Source organism: Pleurodeles waltl, chromosome 4_2 (genome assembly GCF_031143425.1).
Source record: "Pleurodeles waltl isolate 20211129_DDA chromosome 4_2, aPleWal1.hap1.20221129, whole genome shotgun sequence".
In the NCBI taxonomy this organism is placed as follows: domain Eukaryota; kingdom Metazoa; phylum Chordata; class Amphibia; order Caudata; family Salamandridae; genus Pleurodeles; species Pleurodeles waltl.
In genome coordinates, this window is record NC_090443.1 from 819,040,613 (window position 1) to 819,064,571 (window position 23,959).

The 23,959-nt window shown below is 46.3% G+C and overlaps 1 protein-coding gene across 8 annotated transcripts in view; it reads right to left on the reverse strand.

Moving 5' to 3' along the window:
* RAVER2 (ribonucleoprotein, PTB binding 2) overlaps positions 1 to 23,959 on the reverse strand; it is a 371,062-nt gene that overhangs the window by 265,486 nt on the left and 81,617 nt on the right. For all 8 annotated transcript variants that reach the window (XM_069232507.1, XM_069232511.1, XM_069232510.1 and 5 more), the window contains exon 4: positions 18,159 to 18,350. In XM_069232507.1, coding sequence (XP_069088608.1) covers positions 18,159 to 18,350 — 192 coding nt within the window. The remainder of the gene's footprint in view (positions 1 to 18,158; positions 18,351 to 23,959) is intronic.

The window sequence follows — 23,959 nt, forward strand, 5'->3', positions numbered from 1 at the left end:
CTCTCTTGAAGGCCTTAGGCAGCAAGCTGCTGAAGAGTCCAAGGGCAAGAAAAATGGAACGCATAGGGTCTATTGGGAAGATGGACTCCTGTACACTGAGGCCAGAGACCCCAAACCTGGTGCCACTAGGAGAGTGGTAGTGCCTCAGCTGTTCAGAGAGTTCATCCTAACATTGGCCCATGACATTCCCCTTGCTGGACATTTGGGACAAACCAAGACGTGGGAGAGGCTAGTCAACCACTTCTACTGGCCCAATATGTCCAACATGGTTAAGGAGTTTTGCCTCTCCTGCCCCACCTGTCAAGCCAGTGGTAAGACAGGTGGGCATCCAAAGGCCCCCCTCATTCCACTTCCAGTGGTGGGGGTTCCCTTTGAAAGAGTGGGTGTGGACATAGTTGGTCCACTAGAACCTCCCACAGCCTCAGGAAATATGTATATCCTGGTAGTAGTGGATCATGCTACCAGGTATCCTGAAGCTATTCCCCTTAGGTCGACTACTGCCCCTGCAGTAGCCAAGGCCCTCATTGGTATCTTTACCAGAGTGGGTTTCCCTAAGGAGGTGGTGTCTGACAGAGGTACCAACTTCATGTCAGCATACCTGAAACATATGTGGAATGAGTGTGGAGTGACTTATAAATTCACTACACCTTACCATCCACAAACTAATGGCTTAGTTGAGAGATTCAACAAGACATTAAAGGGCATGATCATGGGGCTCCCAGAAAAACTCAAAAGGAGATGGGATGTCCTCCTGCCATGTCTGCTTTTCGCTTACAGGGAGGTACCACAGAAGGGAGTAGGGTTCTCACCCTTTGAACTTCTGTTTGGTCATCCTGTAAGGGGACCACTTGCCCTTGTTAAAGAAGGCTGGGAGAGACCTCTCCATGAGCCTAAACAGGACATAGTGGACTATGTACTTGGCCTTCGCTCTAGAATGGCAGAGTACATGGAAAAGGCAACCAAAAACCTTGAGGCCAGCCAACAGCTCCAGAAGTTTTGGTATGACCAAAAGGCTGCACTGGTTGAGTTCCAACCAGGGCAGAAAGTCTGGGTTCTGGAGCCTGTGGCTCCCAGGGCACTCCAGGACAAATGGAGTGGCCCTTACCCAGTGCTAGAAAGGAAGAGTCAGGTCACCTACCTGGTGGACCTGGGCACAAGCAGGAGCCCCAAGAGGGTGATCCATGTGAACCGCCTTAAGCTCTTCCATGACAGGGCTGATGTGAATCTGTTGATGGTAACAGATGAGGATCAGGAGGCAGAGAGTGAACCTCTCCCTGATCTTCTGTCATCAGACCCAAAAGATGGCACAGTAGATGGAGTGATCTACTCAGACACCCTCTCTGGCCAACAGCAAGCTGATTGTAGGAGAGTCCTACAACAGTTTCCTGAACTCTTCTCCTTAACCCCTGGTCAGACACACCTGTGTACCCATGATGTGGACACAGGAGACAGCATGCCTGTCAAGAACAACATTTTTAGACAGTCTGACCATGTTAAGGAAAGCATCAAGGTGGAAGTCCACAAGATGCTGGAATTGGGAGTAATTGAGCGCTCTGACAGCCCCTGGGCTAGCCCAGTGGTCTTAGTCCCCAAACCTCACACCAAAGATGGAAAGAAAGAGATGAGGTTTTGTGTGGACTACAGAGGGCTCAATTCTGTCACCAAGACAGATGCTCATCCAATTCCTAGAGCTGATGAGCTCATAGATAAATTAGGTGCTGCCAAATTCTTAAGTACCTTTGACTTGACAGCAGGGTACTGGCAAATAAAAATGGCACCTGGCGCAAAAGAGAAAACAGCATTCTCCACACCTGATGGGCATTATCAGTTTACTGTTATGCCCTTTGGTTTAAAGAATGCCCCTGCCACCTTCCAAAGGTTGGTGAATTAAGTCCTTGCTGGCTTGGAGTCCTTTAGCACAGCTTATCTTGATGATATTGCTGTCTTTAGCTCCACCTGGCAGGATCACCTGGTCCACCTGAAGAAGGTTTTGAAGGCTCTGCAATCTGCAGGCCTCTCTATCAAGGCATCCAAATGCCAGATAGGGCAGGGAACTGTGGTTTACTTGGGCCACCTTGTAGGTGGAGGCCAAGTTCAGCCACTCCAACCCAAGATCCAGACTATTCTGGACTGGGTAGCTCCAAAAACCCAGACTCAAGTCAGGGCATTCCTTGGCTTGACTGGGTACTACAGGAGGTTTGTGAAGGGATATGGATCCATTGTGACAGCCCTCACTGAACTCACCTCCAAGAAAATGCCCAAGAAAGTGAACTGGACTGTGGAATGCCAACAGGCCTTTGACACCCTGAAACAGGCAATGTGCTCAGCACCAGTTCTAAAAGCTCCAGATTATTCTAAGCAGTTCATTGTGCAGACTGATGCCTCTGAACATGGGATAGGGGCAGTTTTGTCCCAAACAAATGATGATGGCCTTGACCAGCCTGTTGCTTTCATTAGCAGGAGGTTACTCCCCAGGGAGCAGCGTTGGAGTGCCATTGAGAGGGAGGCCTTTGCTGTGGTTTGGTCCCTGAAGAAGCTGAGACCATACCTCTTTGGGACTCACTTCCTAGTTCAAACTGACCACAGACCTCTCAAATGGCTGATGCAAATGAAAGGTGAAAATCCTAAACTGTTGAGGTGGTCCATCTCCCTACAGGGAATGGACTTTATAGTGGAACACAGACCTGGGACTGCCCATGCCAACGCAGATGGCCTTTCCAGGTTCTTCCACTTAGAAAATGAAGACTCTCTTGGGAAAGGTTAGTCTCATCCTCTTTCGTTTGGGGGGGGGGGGGTTGTGTAAGGAAATGCCTCCTTGGCATGGTTGCCCCCTGACTTTTTGCCTTTGCTGATGCTATGTTTACAATTGAAAGTGTGCTGAGGCCTGCTAACCAGGCCCCAGCACCAGTGTTCTTTCCCTAACCTGTACTTTTGTATCCACAATTGGCAGACCCTGGCATCCAGATAAGTCCCTTGTAACTGGTACTTCTAGTACCAAGGGCCCTGATGCCAAGGAAGGTCTCTAAGGGCTGCAGCATGTCTTATGCCACCCTGGAGACCTCTCACTCAGCACAGACACACTGCTTGCCAGCTTGTGTGTGCTAGTGAGAACAAAACGAGTAAGTCGACATGGCACTCCCCTCAGGGTGCCATGCCAGCCTCTCACTGCCTATGCAGTATAGGTAAGACACCCCTCTAGCAGGCCTTACAGCCCTAAGGCAGGGTGCACTATACCATAGGTGAGGGTACCAGTGCATGAGCATGGTACCCCTACAGTGTCTAAACAAAACCTTAGACATTGTAAGTGCAGGGTAGCCATAAGAGTATATGGTCTGGGAGTCTGTCAAACACGAACTCCACAGCACCATAATGGCTACACTGAAAACTGGGAAGTTTGGTATCAAACTTCTCAGCACAATAAATGCACACTGATGCCAGTGTACATTTTATTGTAAAATACACCCCAGAGGGCACCTTAGAGGTGCCCCCTGAAACTTAACCGACTGTCTGTGTAGGCTGACTAGTTCCAGCAGCCTGCCACACCAGAGACATGTTGCTGGCCCCATGGGGAGAGTGCCTTTGTCACTCTGAGGCCAGTAACAAAGCCTGCACTGGGTGGAGATGCTAACACCTCCCCCAAGCAGGAGCTGTGACACCTGGCGGTGAGCCTCAAAGGCTCACCCCTTTGTCACAGCCCAGCAGGGCACTCCAGCTTAGTGGAGTTGCCTGCCCCCTCCGGCCACGGCCCCCACTTTTGGCGGCAAGGCTGGAGGGAACAAAGAAAGCAACAAGGAGGAGTCACTGGCCAGTCAGGACAGCCCCTAAGGTGTCCTGAGCTGAGGTGACTCTGACTTTTAGAAATCCTCCATCTTGCAGATGGAGGATTCCCCCAATAGGGTTAGGATTGTGACCCCCCTCCCCTTGGGAGGAGGCACAAAGAGGGTGTACCCACCCTCAGGGCTAGTAGCCATTGGCTACTAACCCCCCAGACCTAAACACGCCCTTAAATTTAGTATTTAAGGGCTACCCTGAACCCTAGAAAATTAGATTCCTGCAACTACAAGAAGGACTGCCTAGCTGAAAACCCCTGCAGAGGAAGACCAGAAGACGACAACTGCCTTGGCTCCAGAAACTCACCGGCCTGTCTCCTGCCTTCCAAAGATCCTGCTCCAGCGACGCCTTCCAAAGGGACCAGCGACCTCGACATCCTCTGAGGACTGCCCCTGCTTCGAAAAGACAAGAAACTCCCGAGGACAGCGGACCTGCTCCAAGAAAGGCTGCAACTTTGTTTCCAGCAGCTTTGAAAGAACCCTGCAAGCTCCCCGCAAGAAGCGTGAGACTTGCAACACTGCACCCGGCGACCCCGACTCGGCTGGTGGAGAACCAACACCTCAGGGAGGACCCCCGGACTACTCTCCGACTGTGAGTACCAAAACCTGTCCCCCCTGAGCCCCCACAGCGCCGCCTGCAGAGGGAATCCCGAGGCTTCCCCTGACCGCGACTCTTTGAATCCTAAGTCCCAACACCTGGGAGAGACCCTGCACCCGCAGCCCCCAGGACCTGAAGGACCGGACTTTCACTGGAGAAGTGACCCCCAGGAGTCCCTCTCCCTTGCCCAAGTGGAGGTTTCCCCGAGGAACCTCCCCCTTGCCTGCCTGCAGCGCTGAAGAGATCCCGAGATCTCTCATAGACTAACATTGCGAACCCGACGCTTGTTTCTACACTGCACCCGGCCGCCCCCGCGCCGCTGAGGGTGAAATTTCTGTGTGGGCTTGTGACCCCCCCGGTGCCCTACAAAACCCCCCTGGTCTGCCCTCCGAAGACGCGGGTACTTACCTGCAAGCAAACCGGAACCGGGGCACCCCCTTCTCTCCATTCTAGCCTATGTGTTTTGGGCACCACTTTGAACTCTGCACCTGACCGGCCCTGAGCTGCTGGTGTGGTGACTTTGGGGTTGCTCTGAACCCCCAACGGTGGGCTACCTTGGACCAAGAACTGAACCCTGTAAGTGTCTTACTTACCTGGTAAAACTAACAAAAACTTACCTCCCCCAGGAACTGTGAAAATTGCACTAAGTGTCCACTTTTAAAGTAGCTATTTGTCAATAACTTGAAAAGTATACATGCAATTGAAATGATTCAAAGTTCCTAATGTACTTACCTGCAATACCTTTCAAATAAGATATTACATGTTAAATTTGAACCTGTGGTTCTTAAAATAAACTAAGAAAAGATATTTTTCTATAACAAAACCTATTGGCTGGATTTGTCTCTGAGTGTGTGTACCTCATTTATTGTCTATGTGTATGTACAACAAATGCTTAACACTAGTCCTTGGATAAGCCTACTGCTCGACCACACTACCACAAAATAGAGCATTAGTATTATCTATTTTTACCACTATTTTACCTCTAAGGGGAACCCTTGGACTCTGTGCATGCTATTCCTTACTTTGAAATAGCACATACAGATCCAACTTCCTACACATACCCTTCCACATGTCAGATGAAAGCAAAGTCCAAGTAAAGACAACAGATATTTTAATCCTTGATCACGGGACAAGATTTTGATTGTGGAAACTTACACAAGACTAGTCCCAATCTTTACAATAAACAATACAAAGTGATTACCCTGAGGGACCATAATATCCTGTTGTTGATGCTGGCTTGGGAGAAAGAGAACTGTAATACCTAGCAGAAGATTGAATGTCAAATCACTGGATAATCAGATTCTACAACAGAATATAGGTAAGACTATTTGTAATTATTTTACAGAAAAAGAGGGCACTGCTTCCTCTGCAATGATAGAATGGGAGACTTTTAAAGCAGTGACTCAAAGACACGGTGGGATTTCAATCATTGTTAGCTTGGAATGTTAAATTACAAGTGTTGAGAGAAACAGAATACAACATCCTGAATGCCCTGATTTACAGAAAGAATTAAGTGAAGGCGAGCATTTAACTGGGAAAGTTGAAAATTATGCTGCTTTGATTATAAAAATAAATGGTTCAGGCGTATGGGGAAAAGGACAAGGCAGAGGCACTACTGACTTTATTGGGAATCCACATAAAAAGGCATAATACAACACTTGGTCGGAAAACTGAAAAATGTAAGATGATCCATAAAATTAATAAAACCTTTGCACAATTTTACAGGACGCTTTGTATTAAGCAACTGATTGAACCAGACTGAGTCTTTCATAGTTTTATTAGGGCTCGAAAAATCATAAAAAACTGTTACTAGACCTGCAGGTCCAGTAACTTACATAATCTACTGGACCTAATTGTTATGTACTTGACCTGTAAACGGGTCTCACATTGTGTGATCCTAGGCAAATAGTTTACAGAGTCGCTTGTTTGATTAAGTAGACTAAAGTTTGCTGCATGCATAACAAGAATCTAGCCCACATACCCATGAGGTCTAGCCCACATAACCTAGGACTTCTTTTAGTTTACTAACAACTTTGTCATCAGGGCAGGAGTGTTTCTCAGTTTGTTTAAACACTCATTTTTAATAAATATATTACTAAACCATGATGTAGTAACTCATTGTCATCTACACACAGTAACGTTCCAAGAAATGTCAAAAAACCTCTCCTCTAACATGCGGCTTTACTGATAAAACTATATAGTGTATTAACAATCTGTGAAAATTGGGTTTCAGAAAACATATCCTTTGCGCATCAACATGTAAAGTATTCTGTTTTGTTTTCATCCTATTAAAATGCTTTCATCACACAGAAATATAAAAAAGGGCTTTCACACCTACTGAAATATATTTTGAAATGTTTGCACAGTTGACTTAGTCATTTAAATGATGTGCGTTAGGAAAAACCTGACGCCCTATATCCTTTTATTTTACATTCTAAGCAGCAGGTTACACGGTTCACCTTACAAAGTCCTGGAACTCTGCAGTCAGAAAGCAAATGAATTGTAAGAAAAAAATACTTTTGACCTCTGTCTGAGAACACAGAGCAAATGTGACATAAAAACAAGATCTAGAGGCATCTTTTATTGCTCCTCCACTTTTCAACTGAACAGAAAACTTTATACAGAAAAATCATTACCTAAGAGACTAAAGTGGAAGCAGAGGTCAGATAATATTGAGGAGTGTGCATATACATATAAGAATTGGATTTGAATGACTGCAATATCGGGACTGCTATTGCCGCTCTGAGTGTAAGGGTAATCTTTTGGAAAACACTTTGAATATCAGTGGCTGGGAGGGTAGCCACAGCTAGGGCGGTTACACTGCCCAGATCACTATACTATTTTGCTACTCTGCCAGTGGTGATCACCAGGAAACGTTTAAGAGACATCGATGTGTGGTGCCTATCAGTGCTTTAAATGGAAAAATAGAAGTGCAGGTACTCTCTATCAGAGTACCTGCTTGTTTCTGAGAAGTGCCGGTACTCTCCAATTAAATAGTATTACGTTTTTCTTGAGGTGTGCCGGTACTTTCCTTCTCAAAATAAAAAAGTGCCGGTACTCAGTACCGGAGAGTACCGGCCCATTTAAAGCACTAGTGCCTATGGAATCAATGTGGGGCTCAGAGAGGCACAGAGTGGCACTTGCCAAGCCGTAGGTTGCAGCTCACAACTACTGGGGAAGAGGGTTGCTGTCCCTAATTTTCAGACGTGCTATCTTGCAGCGCAGCTACCGTGGGTGATGAGATTGGTAGCAGCGCAGACCAGAGCGATTATGGGTACCTCTCTGGCCACACCAAACCTATTGACTGACACAAATTGTAAGGAAATGCCTCCTTGGCATGGTTACCCCCTGACTTTTTGCCTTTGCTGATGCTATGTTTTGAATTGAAAGTGTGCTGAGGCCTGCTAACCAGGCCCCAGCACCAGTGTTCTTTCCCTAACCTGTACTTTTGTATCCACAATTGGCACACCCTGGCATCCAGGTAAGTCACTTGTAACTGGTACCTCTGGTACCAAGGGCCCTGATGCCAGGGAAGGTCTCTAAGGGCTGCAGCATGTCTTATGCCACCCTGGAGACCCCTCACTCAGCACAGACACACTGCTTGCCAGCTTGTGTGTGCTGGTGAGAACAAAATGAGTAAGTCGACATGGCACTCCCCTCAGGGTGCCATGCCAGCCTCTCACTGCCTATGCAAGTATAGATAAGTCACCCCTCTAGCAGGCCTTACAGCCCTAAGGCAGGGTGCACTATACCATAGGTGAGGGCACCAGTGCATGAGCACTGTGCCCCTACAGTGTCTAAGCCAAACCTTAGACATTGTAAGTGCAGGGTAGCCATAAGAGTATATGGTCTGGGAGTTTGTCAAACACGAACTCCACAGCACCATAATGGCTACACTGAAAACTGGGAAGTTTGGTATCAAACTTCTCAGCACAATAAATGCACACTGATGCCAGTGTACATTTTATTGTGAAACACACCCCAGAGGGCACCTTAGAGGTGCCCCCTGAAACTGTATCCAACTATCTGTGTAGGCTGACTGGTTCCAGCAGCCTGCCACACTAGAGACATGTTGCTGGCCCCATGGGGAGAGTGCCTTTGTCACTCTGAGGCCAGTAACAAAGCCTGCACTGGGTGGAGATGCTAACACCTCCCCCAGACAGGAGCTGTAACACCTGGCGGTGAGCCTCAAAGGCTCACCCCTTTGTTCCAGCACCGCAGGACACTCCAGCTGGTGGCGTTGCCTGCCCCCTCCGGCCACGGCCCCCACTTTTGGCGGCAAGGCCGGAGAAAATAATGAGAACAAAAAAGGAGGAGTCACTGGCCAGTCAGGACAGCCCCTAAGGTGTCCTGAGCTGAGGTGACTCTAACTTTTAGAAATCCTCCATCTTGCAGATGGAGGATTCCCCCAATAGGATTAGGGATGTGCCCCCCTCCCCTTGGGAGGAGGCACAAAGAGGGTGTACCCACCCTCAGGGCTAGTAGCCATTGGCTACTGACCCCCCAGATCTAAACACGCCCTTAAATTTAGTATTTAAGGGCTCCCCTGAACCTACGAATTTAGATTCCTGAAACTACAAGAAGAGGACTGCTGAGCTGAAAAACCCCTGCAGAGGAAGAACAGAAGACACCAACTGCTTTGGCCCCAGACTTACCGGCCTGTCTCCTGCCTTCCAAAGAAACCTGCTCCAACAACGCTTTCCAAGGGACCAGCGACCTCTGAATCCTCTGAGGACTGCCCTGCTTCAAGAAAGACAAGAAACTCCCGAGGACAGCGGCACTGCTCCAAAAGAACTGCAACTTTGTTACAGAGGAGCAGATTTAAAGACCCCTGCAAATCCCCGCAAGAAGCGTGAGACTTGCAACACTGCACCCGGCGACCCCGACTCGACTGGTGGAGAACCAACACCTCAGGGAGGACCCTCCGGCGACTCCAAGACCGTGAGTAACCAAAGTTGTCCCCCCTGAGCCCCCACAGCGACGCCTGCAGAGGGAATCCCGAGGCTCCCCCTGACCGTGACTGCCTGAACCTAAAGCCCCGACGGCTGGAAAAGACCCTGCACCCGGAGCCCCCAGCACCTGAAGGAACTGAACTTCTGTGCAGGAGTGACCCCCAGGAGGCCCCCTCCCTTGCCCAGGTGGTGGCTACCCCGAGGAGCCCCCCCCCTTGCCGGCCTGCACCGCTGAAGAGACCCCTTGGTCTCCCATTGAAATCAACAGAGAACCCGACGCTTGGTTGCACACTGCACCCGGCTGCCCCCGCGCTGCTGAGGGTGTACTTTCTGTGTGGACTTGTGTCCCCCCCGGTGCCCTACAAAACCCCCCTGGTCTGCCCTCCGAAGACGCGGGTAATTACCTGCTGGCAGACTGGAACCGGGGCACCCCCTACTCTCCATTGAAGCCTATGTGTTTTGGGCACCTCTTTGACCTCTGCACCTGACCGGTCCCGAGCTGCTGGTGTGGTAACTTTGGGGTTGCTCTGAACCCCCAACGGTGGGCTACCTTGGACCCAAAACTGAGACCTGTAAGTGACTTACTTACCTGTGAAACCTAACAATACTTTACCTCCCCCAGGAACTGTGAAAATTGCACTAAGTGTCCACTTTTAAAACAGCTAAATGTGTTTTATGTAAAAAGTATAAATGCTAAAGTAATTATTCAAAGTTCCTAAAGTACTTACCTGCAATACCTTTCAAATGAGATATTACATGTAGAATTTGAACCTGTGGTTCTTAAAATAAACTAAGAAAATATATTTTTCTATAACAAAACCTATTGGCTGGATTTGTCTCTGAGTGTGTGTTCCTCATTTATTGCCTGTGTGTATGTACAACAAATGCTTAACACTACTCCTTTGATAAGCCTACTGCTCGACCACACTACCACAAAATAGAGCATTAGTATTATCTCTTTTTGCCACGATCTTACCTCTAAGGGGAACCCTTGGACTCTGTGCATGCTATTCCTTACTTTGAAATAGCACAAACAGAGCCAACTTCCTACACAAATCCTGCTAGGTCCCAACAAAACTAAGAAGGTTGGTCAAGAGTCCATATGAGTGGTTTGTTACTGTTGGAATAGGAGTCTGCAAAAACACTGAATACAGAGTCATACTTAAACTTGCTGCTAATTGGTTTACTGGCCCTGCCCTATAAGGAGTGCTAGCTAGGTTACATGCAAAGAAGGACAGTGGTGTCCAGATATTTGGGGATTTATATAGGAACAAGCTGCTACTGCAGTCTGATGACTTGGGAAAATAATTTATCCTACCTGCAAGACAATTCCTACTGTATGGATCTATAGTAACCACAATTAAAAATACTTGAAAAATGGGAATTTACGAACAATAGGCACATCAAGGACTACTCCAGTGCACGTACAGCTATAACGCTGATGTAGCGTGCATTGGAAAGTCATTATCAATGAACCATCGGTTTCCTATAGAGACAAGCGGGCTAAAGGTAAGCAAAACCCTTTGAAGAGGCACCATGGGTGAAAGAGCTAGAGAACGCTCCCAAGATTACTCTTAATGCACGATTCAAACTGATCCATTTTCATTTCATAAACAGGGCATACCTTACCCCAAAGAAAAATAATAAATATTTACACCATGCACAAGTCAAATATCCAAAATGCAACAGGGGGATGGCTGGCGGTATTGGGGGTGGGAGGGGGGCGTTGTTTGAGTAGAGAGGTATCATATGGACATGGTATGGTATGGACATGCTCAGAGTTCGATGATTACTGGAAGGAGATCAAAGATACACTTAAGAAGGCCACAGATAGGAGTCTAACGATAGCCCCTGAGACATGCATTCTGGAAGTGTTCCCTTGTGATGAAAAAATACAACATTATGACAAGCTCGTAGTCCTAGCTTTGGCTCTAGCCAAAAGACAGATAATGTAAGTCTGTGAGAGCATCATGCCATAAACACTGTGAGAGGTAATAACATGGGCTGGTTACAAAAGTATGTTATTCCCAGGAAAGGCCAAAAAGGGGAGGGTTAACTAGAGACAGCTAGAGCATGGGATACATTCCTGTCTTCATTTGCCCCTGAAAGATCATATCTATATTAAGGGAGACAGGTTAGGCTGTAGTAGGGCAGGATGATTCACTCCCTTCCTCAAGGCTACCCCCACTGCAAGCACTGCCATAGTGGATGAAAAGACATTACCTGCCTCCTTGCGCCCCTGCCGTGTTCCCCCTCCACCCACTACAATTTTGCTTTCTCCATATTGTGAGAGATGTGGGTGATGAGTGCTTGTCTATGCTTGTTTTAAGTTTATATTACTTGTTCTACTAGCTGAGGATGAAATGCAATAACCGTTTTTATGACAAGGTTACCAAACTGAATGATGGCTGTAATGTATACCACACTAAATCCAACAACACAGGTTTATTATTTAGCATGAATGAAATAAAAACACGGCTCCAATAGTTTATCCCACCCTACTGTTTGTTTATGCTATTGTATGTTCAGCAATGGCATGGCCTTTGGGACCTATTTGCTTTACCAGTGCCTTTTGGAGATGCTGTGCAGCACACAAAGGGTTTGATGACATGGTCGCAGTAGTCCTGCCATCTTTAACACATGAAAATTCGTGACGACGTCTGCATGTACCATTACGCATGCGCACCAACACAATTATACTGGACCATTTGTTTTTATTTACCAACCCAAGACAGATTGTTAACTTAAAAGGAAATGTGAAAAAGAGTAGCGCAAAAGTACTTCTAAAGATTATTTTCAGGTGGTGAGGCAAGCAGCAATTTGGTTTCTGGTCCTACCCCTCCCGAAAAAGGTTTAAAAATCAAATATTTAAAAGAGCAAGTGTGGACGCAATGGGGAGTGTGCAGGAGAAGGGAAAAGCAGCACATGAGGGAAGAGCGAGAAAGAAACACAGGCATGGGGAGGTAGGGAGTTTGATGGTAGGAGAAGCACTTACAAGAGACCTTGCAATTCAAGGGAGGCTGCATTTATGAGTGCATGAGGCTGTTATTTGGCGGATAACCTTATGAGAGAGAGAAAACTGGCAAACACATGCACTCTCATGGAGTGCTTAAACAAAAAGAAAGAGGTCGTTCGCAAAAATTAGCACAAGCACAGGAGGGTCAACCAGGTACAAGGAAAGCCACAGAATAAGAAGAAAGTAACTTAAGAGTGACATCGCTAATCATGGTAAGTAATGAATGGAATGTAAGCCCCTGTAAGTTCTTGGCAAGCCTAAAATTTCCTAACGCACTTCATTTTTCCATAAACAATTTTTGGGGGTGTTTATGGTTTTTGACAGTGGCAAAATAGCAAATTGGGGAAGAAAACAAGCAGCATCCGACAGATACACTGCTATACCAGAAGAAAAAAATAAAAGGACACAGAATTTGGTAACTTAGCAATTAGAACGAAAAAAACAATGGCAAGTATCGCCGGGAAGACATTTTCAGCTTGTGTGCTTTATATGGGCTGAAGAGGAGTGTACTGACTAGTTTTAAACTGTGGATGATGAATTACTGAGCTGCATGCATTCGCATAGTGACATTGCTATGGCTTAATTTTCCCTGTGTGTCCCTCTGGGAAGAGGGGGATCCAGCAGGAAATAATAAAATGGAGCCTTCTGCAACTAGAGGGGAAGGCTAGAGGTGGGGGAAGGCTTCAGGGTTAGGGGTAGTAACCTGGGAGGGACACAAGCGATGTTGGTAAAATGATGCAAAGTGGGATTAGGGAGGTGCAGGCCGGGAGTCACTGTGGGGGGCAGGGAGGAATGAGAGCATGGGAACAGTCTTCAGGGGCACCATTCAGCGTGTTTAGATACTTCCAAGGGGAAGGGAGGAAATCTGCAGTGGGGATTTGTTTAATGCACAGGGGGGACAGGGCTACGCAAAGTCAAGGTCTGGACTGCTATATGCCTTCAGTGGTTCTAGGGGCATGTGGACCATAGGAGTTGGGGAGGTCATCTTTCTTGAACTGTATAAGCATGGTGTCCCAGGCTGCAGCTACAGGGCAGCTGCATATTTGTCAGGCTTCTTCCCAATGTGGTGTGGACCTTTTGGCCTCTCCCCTACGGAGCAGTGCCCTGTGCCACTGAGGGAAATCCGGGAGATTCTGGGCTCTCCAATGCATGGTTAGAAGACGTTTATCCAACAGGAGGGCAAGGTTGACAAACATGCCCTCACCTTGTGGTTTTTCCTCCTAGGGAAAACGCCTAGGGATGTGGCCTCCCTGGAGTTTAGTGTTGTAAGTTCTATGACAGTGGCCAGTGAGGTGTGTAGGGCTTGCCAGAAGCGTGCTATGCTTGTGTATGACCAGAGCATATATTGTAGGCCGGCTGCTTGGCCATGACATCTGGGGCAGGTGAGATTAGCCATGTGGAACATGTGAGTTAGCGGCAAGGTTTGAGTTTAACATTTGGCCATCCTAACTGTCGAAAACTGTAATGTATTCATGTGCGTTCGGTAGAACGGACCTTTGATGATAAAGAACTTGCAAATGAGGAGCTGCTTTAGGGTTTCTGTCATGCTCATGACCCAGGGATATTATATGGTAGTATTAAGGACTTTGGTAAGTGTTTATTTAATTGCTGCTCAACACTTGTTTATTACAAGAATGGGAAAGAGCGGAGCACACTTCTCGTTCACTACCATTTAAAAACTGTGACAGTAAATCAATATATCATGCACATTTTTCTTTATGCTTTAAAGCAGAAAAAACAGATTCATTTAAACCACCATGAAAATTATGGAATTGTGATCTCTTTTTAATGTAAATCCCTCATTCTTAAAAGAACATCTGGTTTTAAAGATTAAAATAGGAATCTTTGAAAGGTAAATACATGCTTAACAGGAAAAGCAATGCCTTGTAACAAACTTGTATAAATTAAGTCATACCTATGGAGTTGCTTGCACTCGTTCATGTAATACGTTCTGCAGTGATTGCTATTTTCAATGAGGTTGTATCATTCCAAAGAGGCTACTGGATTGTGCTTTAGTGGTCAGTCAGTCTTCTATTTCCTTTGACTGTGCTACTACTAAAAGTGAAGCAGTTTGAAATGGAACAGAATCGGGCTGAGATAAGAACACCGGAGGTGGGCCCAGGCCATGCAGGTATTCATGAGCATGACTTGGTGCAGCACAGAAACAGAGGCTAAGAAAACAAGATTATTTAGATTTTTTTCTTCATGTTAAGTTTCTGCTTTATTACATACGAAAACCATACTTTCTTTCAGCATTTGACCCTAGTAAGAATTGTTATGGCAGGCATGGAGGCGTAGACTGAGAAGCATGCGAGAGACAAAGCAACATGAAGTGATAGGGATGCAGTGGTTCCGGAAGGAGTGGGATGGAAAAGCAGGATAGAACTTGCAACATGGTGCAAAAAGGTGGTTAGTGGGGGGAAACTGGAAAACAGGTGCACTTTCATGAAGTACTTAAGCATAATTTTTTTTTTTTTTTTTTAAACAGTTCTCTAAAAGCAAGCAGAGGAAGTACAGAAGCAAGCCAATCAAAGAGATGGTAAAAGAATTATGCTACATGAGAGGGACAAACACAAGATGGGCAGGCTGAAACAAGGACAGTCCTGCAACAGAAAGCAAGCAAACAAGAGTGACAGTAAAGCCATCTAACTGTAAGTGATGGAGCCCCTGTATGTTTTTGATAAGCCTGGCAACTCAACTTAAAAATGTATTCATGTCATAAAGATCCAATCTGTGCCAACTATCCCAGCTCTTGGAAACTGAGATGGTGCAGAGAAAATTAGGGAAATGTTGACAAGTCATGGTGGTGCCATACAAAGCATGAACTCTTGTGACGTTGGGTGTTTGGCACACAGAAGCAGTTCAAGGCAGCAAAATAATTCATAACTTCTTTCTTGTTGACACAATAGTTCTGTCAACATTATTAGTAACCTTGCTATAGGTTGTTTTAGGGGATTAAATAAAACCAATGTATGACAGTCATTTCCGACTCACTAGGCATCAGGGATTATATATGTTTTTTTGTTTTGTTTTGTTTTTTAAAGAAAAGTCTAGGGGAGGGAGCATGGCAATGCCCCACCCCCCAAAAATGGGCAGTCTTTCTGATTACTCCTGATCTGTCCACTAGACATCAGGGAATCATTTTGTTTAAAAACAATTAAAACAGGAGTGGAGGGGGTGCACACAATGAGCATGGCCATGCCTCCACCCCAAATAAATGGGGACAAAGTAGTTCCGGGGGTGGGGGAGCAGATGGGGTAATTAACCCACAGCCACCCATAGAAGTTTGGTGTGTGTGTGTGGGGTGGAGTGAGGGGGGCGGGGGGGGTCACTAGACGCCAGGTACTTAAAAAAATAAAAAATTTAAATTAAAAAGAGGGGAGGGGGTTGCCTTCTACCATGGGCAGGTCACTGCCCCAACTGAAGGGGTAACAGTCTTTCTGCTCCCCCTGCAGGTTAAAGCATGTCATCCTAATGGCAAGCAAGAGGGCATGTGACTCTTTTGGATGTTGATTTTACATATGTGCCAGCATAGCTTGGCTAGCTCCCAATATCGTCCCCTCTTGCAATGGTGAACAGCTGCACTTTTTGGACTTAGCCAGGCTGCTACCTGGAAAAACCTACCAGCCCGATTCACTCTGGGGGAGTCCAGGGTGGTATGCTTCACACACACCCCACACCATTTTCTTAACCACAGTGTCCTGCAAGCCTCCAACTGAAATCATGCATTTTTCCTATATTTCTGTGATGGAAACTTCCTAAGGAGGAGTCCACAAAATTCCTACCATCCAGCATTGCCCCCATGCCGATAAAGAAATCTGCCCTACTTGTGTGGCTGGGCATAAAATTTGTTTTTTAGTCAAAGATTGAGGTTTGCAAAGGATTCTGAGTTAAAAAAAAAAGTTGGTGAGAGCCAAGCAAGTCAGCCCATCCTGGATATCCCTAGGTGTTTAGTTTAAAAAAATTTAAAGGTTGGCTAGGTTTTCTCTAGGTGCCAGCTGAGCTAGGGTCCAAAATCTAGGAGGTACCCACATCGGAAAAAAGGGTCAGTTTCAGTTGAAAAAATGTGCTGCATTCATGTTGCGTTTTGGGTCGTTTCCTGTCAAGGGCCTACTAACACAAGTGAGGTACCGTTTGCATTAGGAGACTTATGAAGGGAACAGAATAGTACACCACTTGTTATTACCAATTACATTACATTGTATTTGTGCCTTTCAAATGTAAACCAGTGAATAAGAAAGATGGCATTTTTAAAAATACCCTCCAAATCATACGCTAGTACGGATACCCACAAATTCAGAGGTAGAAATAACCACTGCTCCTAAACTCTATCTTATGCCCATTTCAGGAACATGTACGTTTCCTTGATACCCCTATTTCACTCTGCTTTTTTCGCTATAAGAATTGGTCTATACTTGGTACTCAATGAAAAACAATTGTACAGTGCAGCTCAGTTGTTTGCTTTGGGTACCTTGGGTTATTAGAGAACCTACAAAACCTATACATCTCCGCAACCAGAAAGTGTCTAGCGGACGTAATGGTATATTGCTTTTGTCAATCGGCAGTCATAACAAAAAATGGCAGTTGAGAATGTTCCCACACCACAAACTCGAAGTAGGCTGACAGCACAAAAAAATAGTAATAGTGAAAATAGGCTACCTCTTAGAAAAACGCTAAAACTGTGGTACAATAATTATTTATTAATTTTTAAATTCAGCTCTGCGTGTTACTGAATGCCGGTAAGATGGTGACTTTAATACAGCAAAATGTGGGTGGATGCCTTTTTTAGGGAAAAAACAGACCTTTATCTCGAGTTCTTTTTCCCTTTTTTCCCCTAAAAAAAACCTCAAAATCTAGCTATATTTTGCCTATCTTCTCAGGCCCCTCCAGAGGAATTCACAAACCCCGGGCACCTTTAGAATCCCCCAGGATGATGGGAAAAAAGGACACAAACCTGGGGTGGATAGCTTATATGGACAAAAAGTAATGGACGCCTAAGCGCAAACTAAACAATACTAAACACTGAATAGTTCAGCATGATGGGAGGTGTGCCTGGCCACTACATTAAAGATGCACCAGACAACACATTATTGGCTGTAACCAGGAAAGCACAGCTCTGCTGAATGTACTTGAGGAATGGTGCACAAAGTGTTCACTCAAGAGGATACATGGAGAGGCTTAACATTAGTAGGTCTACTTGAACTATTTGTAACAAGAATAGATCTAAAGCTACATTTGGAATGCTAGTTTAATTAGCAATCAGTAGGATGTCAGAAATACCACACCTAACTGTATTTGTTAAAATGAATTCTAGTCTACTAAGTATGAAGTAGGATAAACTCCCAATCCAAATCCTCTTACTCCCACACACCAAAATAATATAAAATTTAAATTGCGTGTGAACATACTGCCTTTTTTAATTAGCACTGTAAAAAACACAAAGTGAGAGGATCAAAAAGGCATAGCCCAAAAAGGTATAAGCTCCTGCAAAAGTTGAAATCTGTGCTCCGCAAAGGTGAGTAAAGAAGAACTGAGGACACTGGTAAAAGTTATTATGCACGACTTAAACTGGTGGAAAGCTGTTTATAAGGTACCAGCAATATTTTCAGCATATCCGCTTTCTTTTGGAGAGGTTTTCTCTTGTGCCGTCTGTGACAGATAGCAATTACTTATTTATTTGCAAGAAGTGAAAACAGTGCAATATTGAAAGATTTTCCATTTATATATGAATGAATGCTATTTTACAATGGTAGACAGCTTACCATTCCTTGTGCTGCAATGCGGGCTGCTAAGGTGCTTCTCCCAGGGGAACCTGGAGCACAAAAGGATATTTGAACAGTGTGTCCGCCGATAATCATCCCATCAGTAGCCCCAATCACCTCCTCAGCTTGCTCCACTGTATCGTACTCAATCACTGCAAAACCACCAAAAGAGCTGCCTTCATCCTTAGCCAACTGGAATGACAGATTTTACAACATATTTAACAAAGAAGTAGGATTTCCAACGGAGTTAAGTGTCAAAAAAGGCCTATGTTGGTTCACTTCCTTCAAACCAAATTTACACTGTGAAGTACAAAATGGACTAGGCACTAACTTTCAGTAATACTCTTTCTCACAGATACTTTATCTTACCCCAAATTCATCACGTCCCGAATCCTCCTCAGGCATCGCACTGGATCCAGAAACTTTAAAACAGTACTCCAGTATGCCGGTAGGTTGTGTCGTGTAGCTACATGCCAACATCATTCCACTCCAAAAGTGACAAGCAAAGCTGCATAGAAGCACCACCCATGAGTGCTGACATAAATTGCTTTCTTAGGCTGTCCACGCCCTCAAGGGCAAAGCCCATTAGTAAAATGGCATGACCATCGAGCAGATCTCTAATTTGGGACCTTTTTACAAAGATTAAGAGTCAAGTTCACAGAATGGAGAAGTGGAAGGGTCACTGACGAATTCCACCAGAAAGAATGTTACTGAAGGTAAGTAATGTATTCTTCTAAAGGGTACTTCCAAAAGCAATTCCCCACTTTCTAAATAGATACCAAAGCAGTACCTCAGACGGTGGTGGCTCATATCAAAAGGTCCTGCAGGACCAAGAGGACAAAACGCCCTTCTCGAAAGACCCGACTGACATTAGTGCTTCATCAATGTGTGAACCAAAGACCAGGAACCTACCTGACAAATGTCCAGGACAGGCACTCCACATGCCAACTGAGTGGTAGCACTTTTGGCTTTAATGGAACAAGTCTGTAGGCCTTCTTGAGGCTGCTTCTTGGCCAATGAGTAGCAGATCTTGATGCAGAGGACAATCCATTGGGAGATGATCCATTTTTGTACTGCCTTACCCTTCCTTCCTACCGGAGAAAGCTACAAAGAGATGATCATCCAACCAATGTTTTTGGGGAGATCTCTATTAAAGCTTAGCGCCTTTTAAGGGTTCTAACAAAGTATGGTTTCCTCCATATTAGCATAAATAAAGAGCAGCCAAGAACGTCCAGAGAGTGATAGTCTGGCTAACATGAAATGCAGTGGCCACTTTCAGTGGAAAAGAAGGTCCGGTCCTCAACATCTGCTTATCAGGGAACAATGTTGTGTCAGGTGGGTTAACCAAAAGAGAAAGCTGCTCGCTCACATGCCTATCCACTCCTATGGTGATGAGGAAGACCATTTTCAATGTCAAGATTCCCAATGGACAACTATGCAGCGGCTCAAAAGTGACGTATATTAAAAAACTGAGGACTAATGTCTAGTCCCTAGAGTCTAGAGTTTTAACATTGCCCAAAGAAAGTTCTTACTGGGCCAGGGACAAAACAAACATCAAAACTTCAGACAACTTGTCTTCCAGTGTGTGCCGCACCAAGTCACATATCTCTGTGCTGGGGTACACTTATTTTGTAGAAGGACATCTCCCGGACAAGTTGACATTAACGACTTCAGAAGGAAGGTCAAATGAGGTGAACTGCTGCTGTTCTATCAGCTTAGCAACTATAGAGATGCACATTATGTTGGACCAGGTGCAGCTCCCTGCCTTGCTCCAGCATCAGAAGATCCTTCTGAAGCAGAAATCTGATCAGATATATATTCATGTTCAGGAGTTCTAAGTACTATACTCTCCTGGCCCAAGCCACTTGGATGATGTAGGCACAATCCTCCCTGTTCATCGGTAATTGGTGCACAAGTGGTAGCCACAGGAATGTCTAGAGTATTCCCTAGCCCGACTTTAAATTGAAAAGGCCACTGAGAGAGTGCCCTCTTTGAAACTCCAACACACAAGTTCTGAAATCGCACATGCTCGGTGGGAGTAAAAACATCAGGTCAGAATTCTCCCTATTGCTGGAAAATCTCCAGGGCCACTTCTGTGTGCAACTGCTATCTGTGCTCCCCTAGGTGTTGGTGGTTAAGTTAGACAGCAATGGCGATTCAGCAATCCTAAGAGGTGGTTTACCACCGGAGAGATTCCCTGGCAGTCCATGTACTTTCAGAGGTGTAGAGTCTCCTGGCACAAGATTCAAGATCCCACCCCGTCTGCTTATAGCAGTACCATACGGCGGTTGTGTTGTCCGTGAGCACCAGCCTTCCAAGGATGGTGGGAAAGGAGGCCTTCAATGCCAGATGGATTTCCCGCAACTCCAGTACACTCTTATGGCTACCCTGCACTTACTATGCAGTATAGATAAGTCACCCCTCTAGCAGGCCTTACAGCCCTAAGGTACCAAGGGCCCTGATGCCAGGGAAGGTCTCTAAGGGCCCTGATGCCAGGGAAGGTCTCTAAGGGCCCTGATGCCAGGGAAGGTCTCTAAGGGCCCTGATGCCAGGGAAGGTCTCTAAGGGCTGCAACATGTCTTATGCCACCCTGGGGACCCCTCACTCAGCACAGACACACTGCTTGCCAGCTTGTGTGTGCTAGTGGGGATAAAATGACTAAGTCGACATGGCACTCCCCTCAGGGTGCCATGCCAACCTCACACTGCCTGTGGCATAGGTAAGTCACCCCTCTAGCAGGCCTTACAGCCCTAAGGCAGGGTGCACTATACCACAGGTGAGGGCATAGGTGCATGAGCACTATGCCCCTACAGTGTCTAAGCAAAACCTTAGACATTGTAAGTGCAGGGTAGCCATAAGAGTATATGGTCTGGGAGTCTGTCAAAAACGAACTCTACAGCTCCATAATGGCTATACTGAATACTGGGAAGTTTGGTATCAAACTTCTCAGAATAATAAACCCACACTGATGCCAGTGTTGGATTTATTAACAAATGCACACAGAGAGCATCTTAGAGACGCCCCCTGTATTTTACCCAATTGTTCAGTGCAGGACTGACTAGTCTGTGCCAGCCTGCTGCTGAGAGACGAGTTTCTGACCCCATGTGGTGAGGGCCTTTGTGCTCTCTGAGGACAGAAACAAAGCCTGCTCTGGGTGGAGGTGCTTCGCACCTCCCCCCTGCAGGAACTGTAACACCTAGCAGTGAGCTTCAAAGGCTCAGGCTTCGTGTTACAATGCCCCAGGGCACTCCAGCCAGTGGAGATGCCCGTCCCCTGGACACAGCCCCCACTTTTGGCGGCAAGTCCGGGAGAGATAATGAGAAAAACAAGGAGGAGTCACTGGCCAGTCAGGACAGCCTCTAAGGTGTCCTGAGCTGAGGTGACTCCAACTTTTAGAAATCCTCCATTTTGCAGATGGAGGATTCCCCCAATAGGATAAGGGATGTGCCCCCCTCCCCTCAGGCAGGAGGCACAAAGAGGGTGCCTCAAGGACAGTAGCCATTGGCTACTGCCCTCCCAGACCTAAACACACCCCTAAATTCAGTATTTAGGGGCTCCCCGGAACCTAGGAACTCAGATTCGGGAGTTCTTGGTCCTTCTAGAGCAGGGCAGTCCTCTGAGGATTCAGAGGTTGCTGGTCCCTGGGGAAAGCGTTGCTGGAGCAGTGTTTTTAGAAGTGGGGAGACAGGCCGGTAGAGCTGGGGCCAAAGCAGTTGGTGTCTCCGTCTTCTCTGCAGGGTTTTTCAGCTTAGCAGCCCTCTTCTTCTTAGGTTGCAGGAATCTGAGTTCCTAGGTTCAGGGGAGCCCCTAAATACAGAATTTAGAGGTGTGTTTAGGTCTGGGAGGGCAGTAGCCAATGGCTACTAGCCCTGAGGGTGGCTACAGCCTCTTTGTGCCTCCTCCCAAGGGGAGGGAGTCACATTCCTATCCCTATTGGGGGAATACTCCATCTGCAAGATGGAGGATTTCTAAAAGTCAGAGTCACCTCAGCTCAGGTTGCCTTAGGGGCTGTCCTGACTGGCCAGTGACTCCTCCTTGTTTTTCTCATTATCTCCTCCGGCCTTGCCGCCAAAAGTGGGGCCGTGGCCGGAGGGGGCGGGCAACTCCACTAGCTGGAATGCCCTGGGGTGCTGTAACAAAGGGGGTGAGCCTTTGAGGCTCACCGCCAGGTGTTACAGTTCCTGCAAGGGGGGAGGTGATAAGCATCTCCACCCAGTACAGGCTCTGTTACTAGCCACAGAGTGACAAAGGCACTCTTCCCCATGTGGCCAGCAACATATCTCGAGTGTGGCAGGCTGCTAAAACCAGTCAGCCTACACGGGTAGTTGGTTAAGGTTTCAGGGGGCACCTCTAGGGTGCCCTCTGGGGTGTATGTTACAATAAAATGTACACTGGCATCAGTGTGCATTTATTGTGCTGAGAAGTTTGATACCAAACTTCACAGTTTTCAGTGTAGCCATTATGGTGCTGTGGAGTTCGTGCATGACAGACTCCCAGACCATATACTCTTATGGCTACCCTGCACTTACAACGTCTAAGGTTTTGCTTAGACACTGTAGGGCAGAGGTCTTCAAACTGGGGGGCAGGCCCCCCCTAGGGGGGCCTGAAGTGATCCCAGGGGGGGCCCCAGACTCTGGCCAAAATAAATATTATACAGTAACAGGCCTTTGTTTTAAGCAGAAGCATGTTATTTCAGTTTTAAAAAAGTAACAGTACTTAACTGCAATGTTTAAATAGGTTTAGACATATTTAAACATTGCCATGTTCATAAAATAGTTGTGAAAAATTCTGAGGGGGGCCCAGTGATTTTTATTTTTCAACTGGGGGGGCGCAGCATTAAAAAGTTTGGAGACCTCTGCTGTAGGGGCATAGTGCTCATGCACTGGTGCCCTCACCTATGGTATAGTGCACCCTGCCTTAGGGCTGTAAGGCCTGCTAGAGGGGTGACTTATCTATACTGCATAGGCAGTGTGAGGTTGGCATGGCACCCTGAGGGGAGTGCCATGTCGACTTACTCGTTTTGTCCTCACCAGCACACACAAGCTGGCAAGCAGTGTGTCTGTGCTGAATGAGGGGTCCCCAGGGTGGCATAAGATATGCTGCAGCCCTTAGAGACCTTCCCTGGCATCAGGGCCCTTGGTACCAGGGGTACCAGTTACAAGGGACTTACCTGGATGCCAGGGTGTGCCAATTGTGGAAACAAAAGTACAGGTTAGGGAAAGAACACTGGTGCTGGGGCCTGGTTAGCAGGCCTCAGCACACTTTCAAATCAAAACTTAGCATCAGCAAAGGCAAAAAGTCAGGGGGTAACCATGCCAAGGAGGCATTTCCTTACAGGTCTTTTGGCCTTAATGAAGCAATTTGAATACATTTGACTAGCCATCATGCTATACCAGATTTATATATTGGTTTTGCCTTTATGAGGTTGAGAAAAGGCTACCTCATAAAGGGAATCTGGTTGAGGAAAAAAACTGGAAGGTCAATGGGTTGATTGAGGTGAAATTGTTAAACTAACTTAGGTAGGAATTTAGGATTAGTACGAAGAACCACTTTGTTTCTATGTATTTGGAAGAAACGTTCTTCTAAGGTTAAAACCTGGAGCTCACCAACACGCTTGAGTGAGGTATGGCAACCAAGAATGCCACTTGTCACGAAAGAAACTGAAGTGGACATGAGTATAGAGGCTAAAATGAGAAACCCATGAGTCTAGTGAGAACAGTGTTAAGGTTCCATGAGGGTGCTGGAGGAACCCAAGGCGGAATAACTCGTTTGAGCACATCCATGGAAGCCTTGATGGCTGA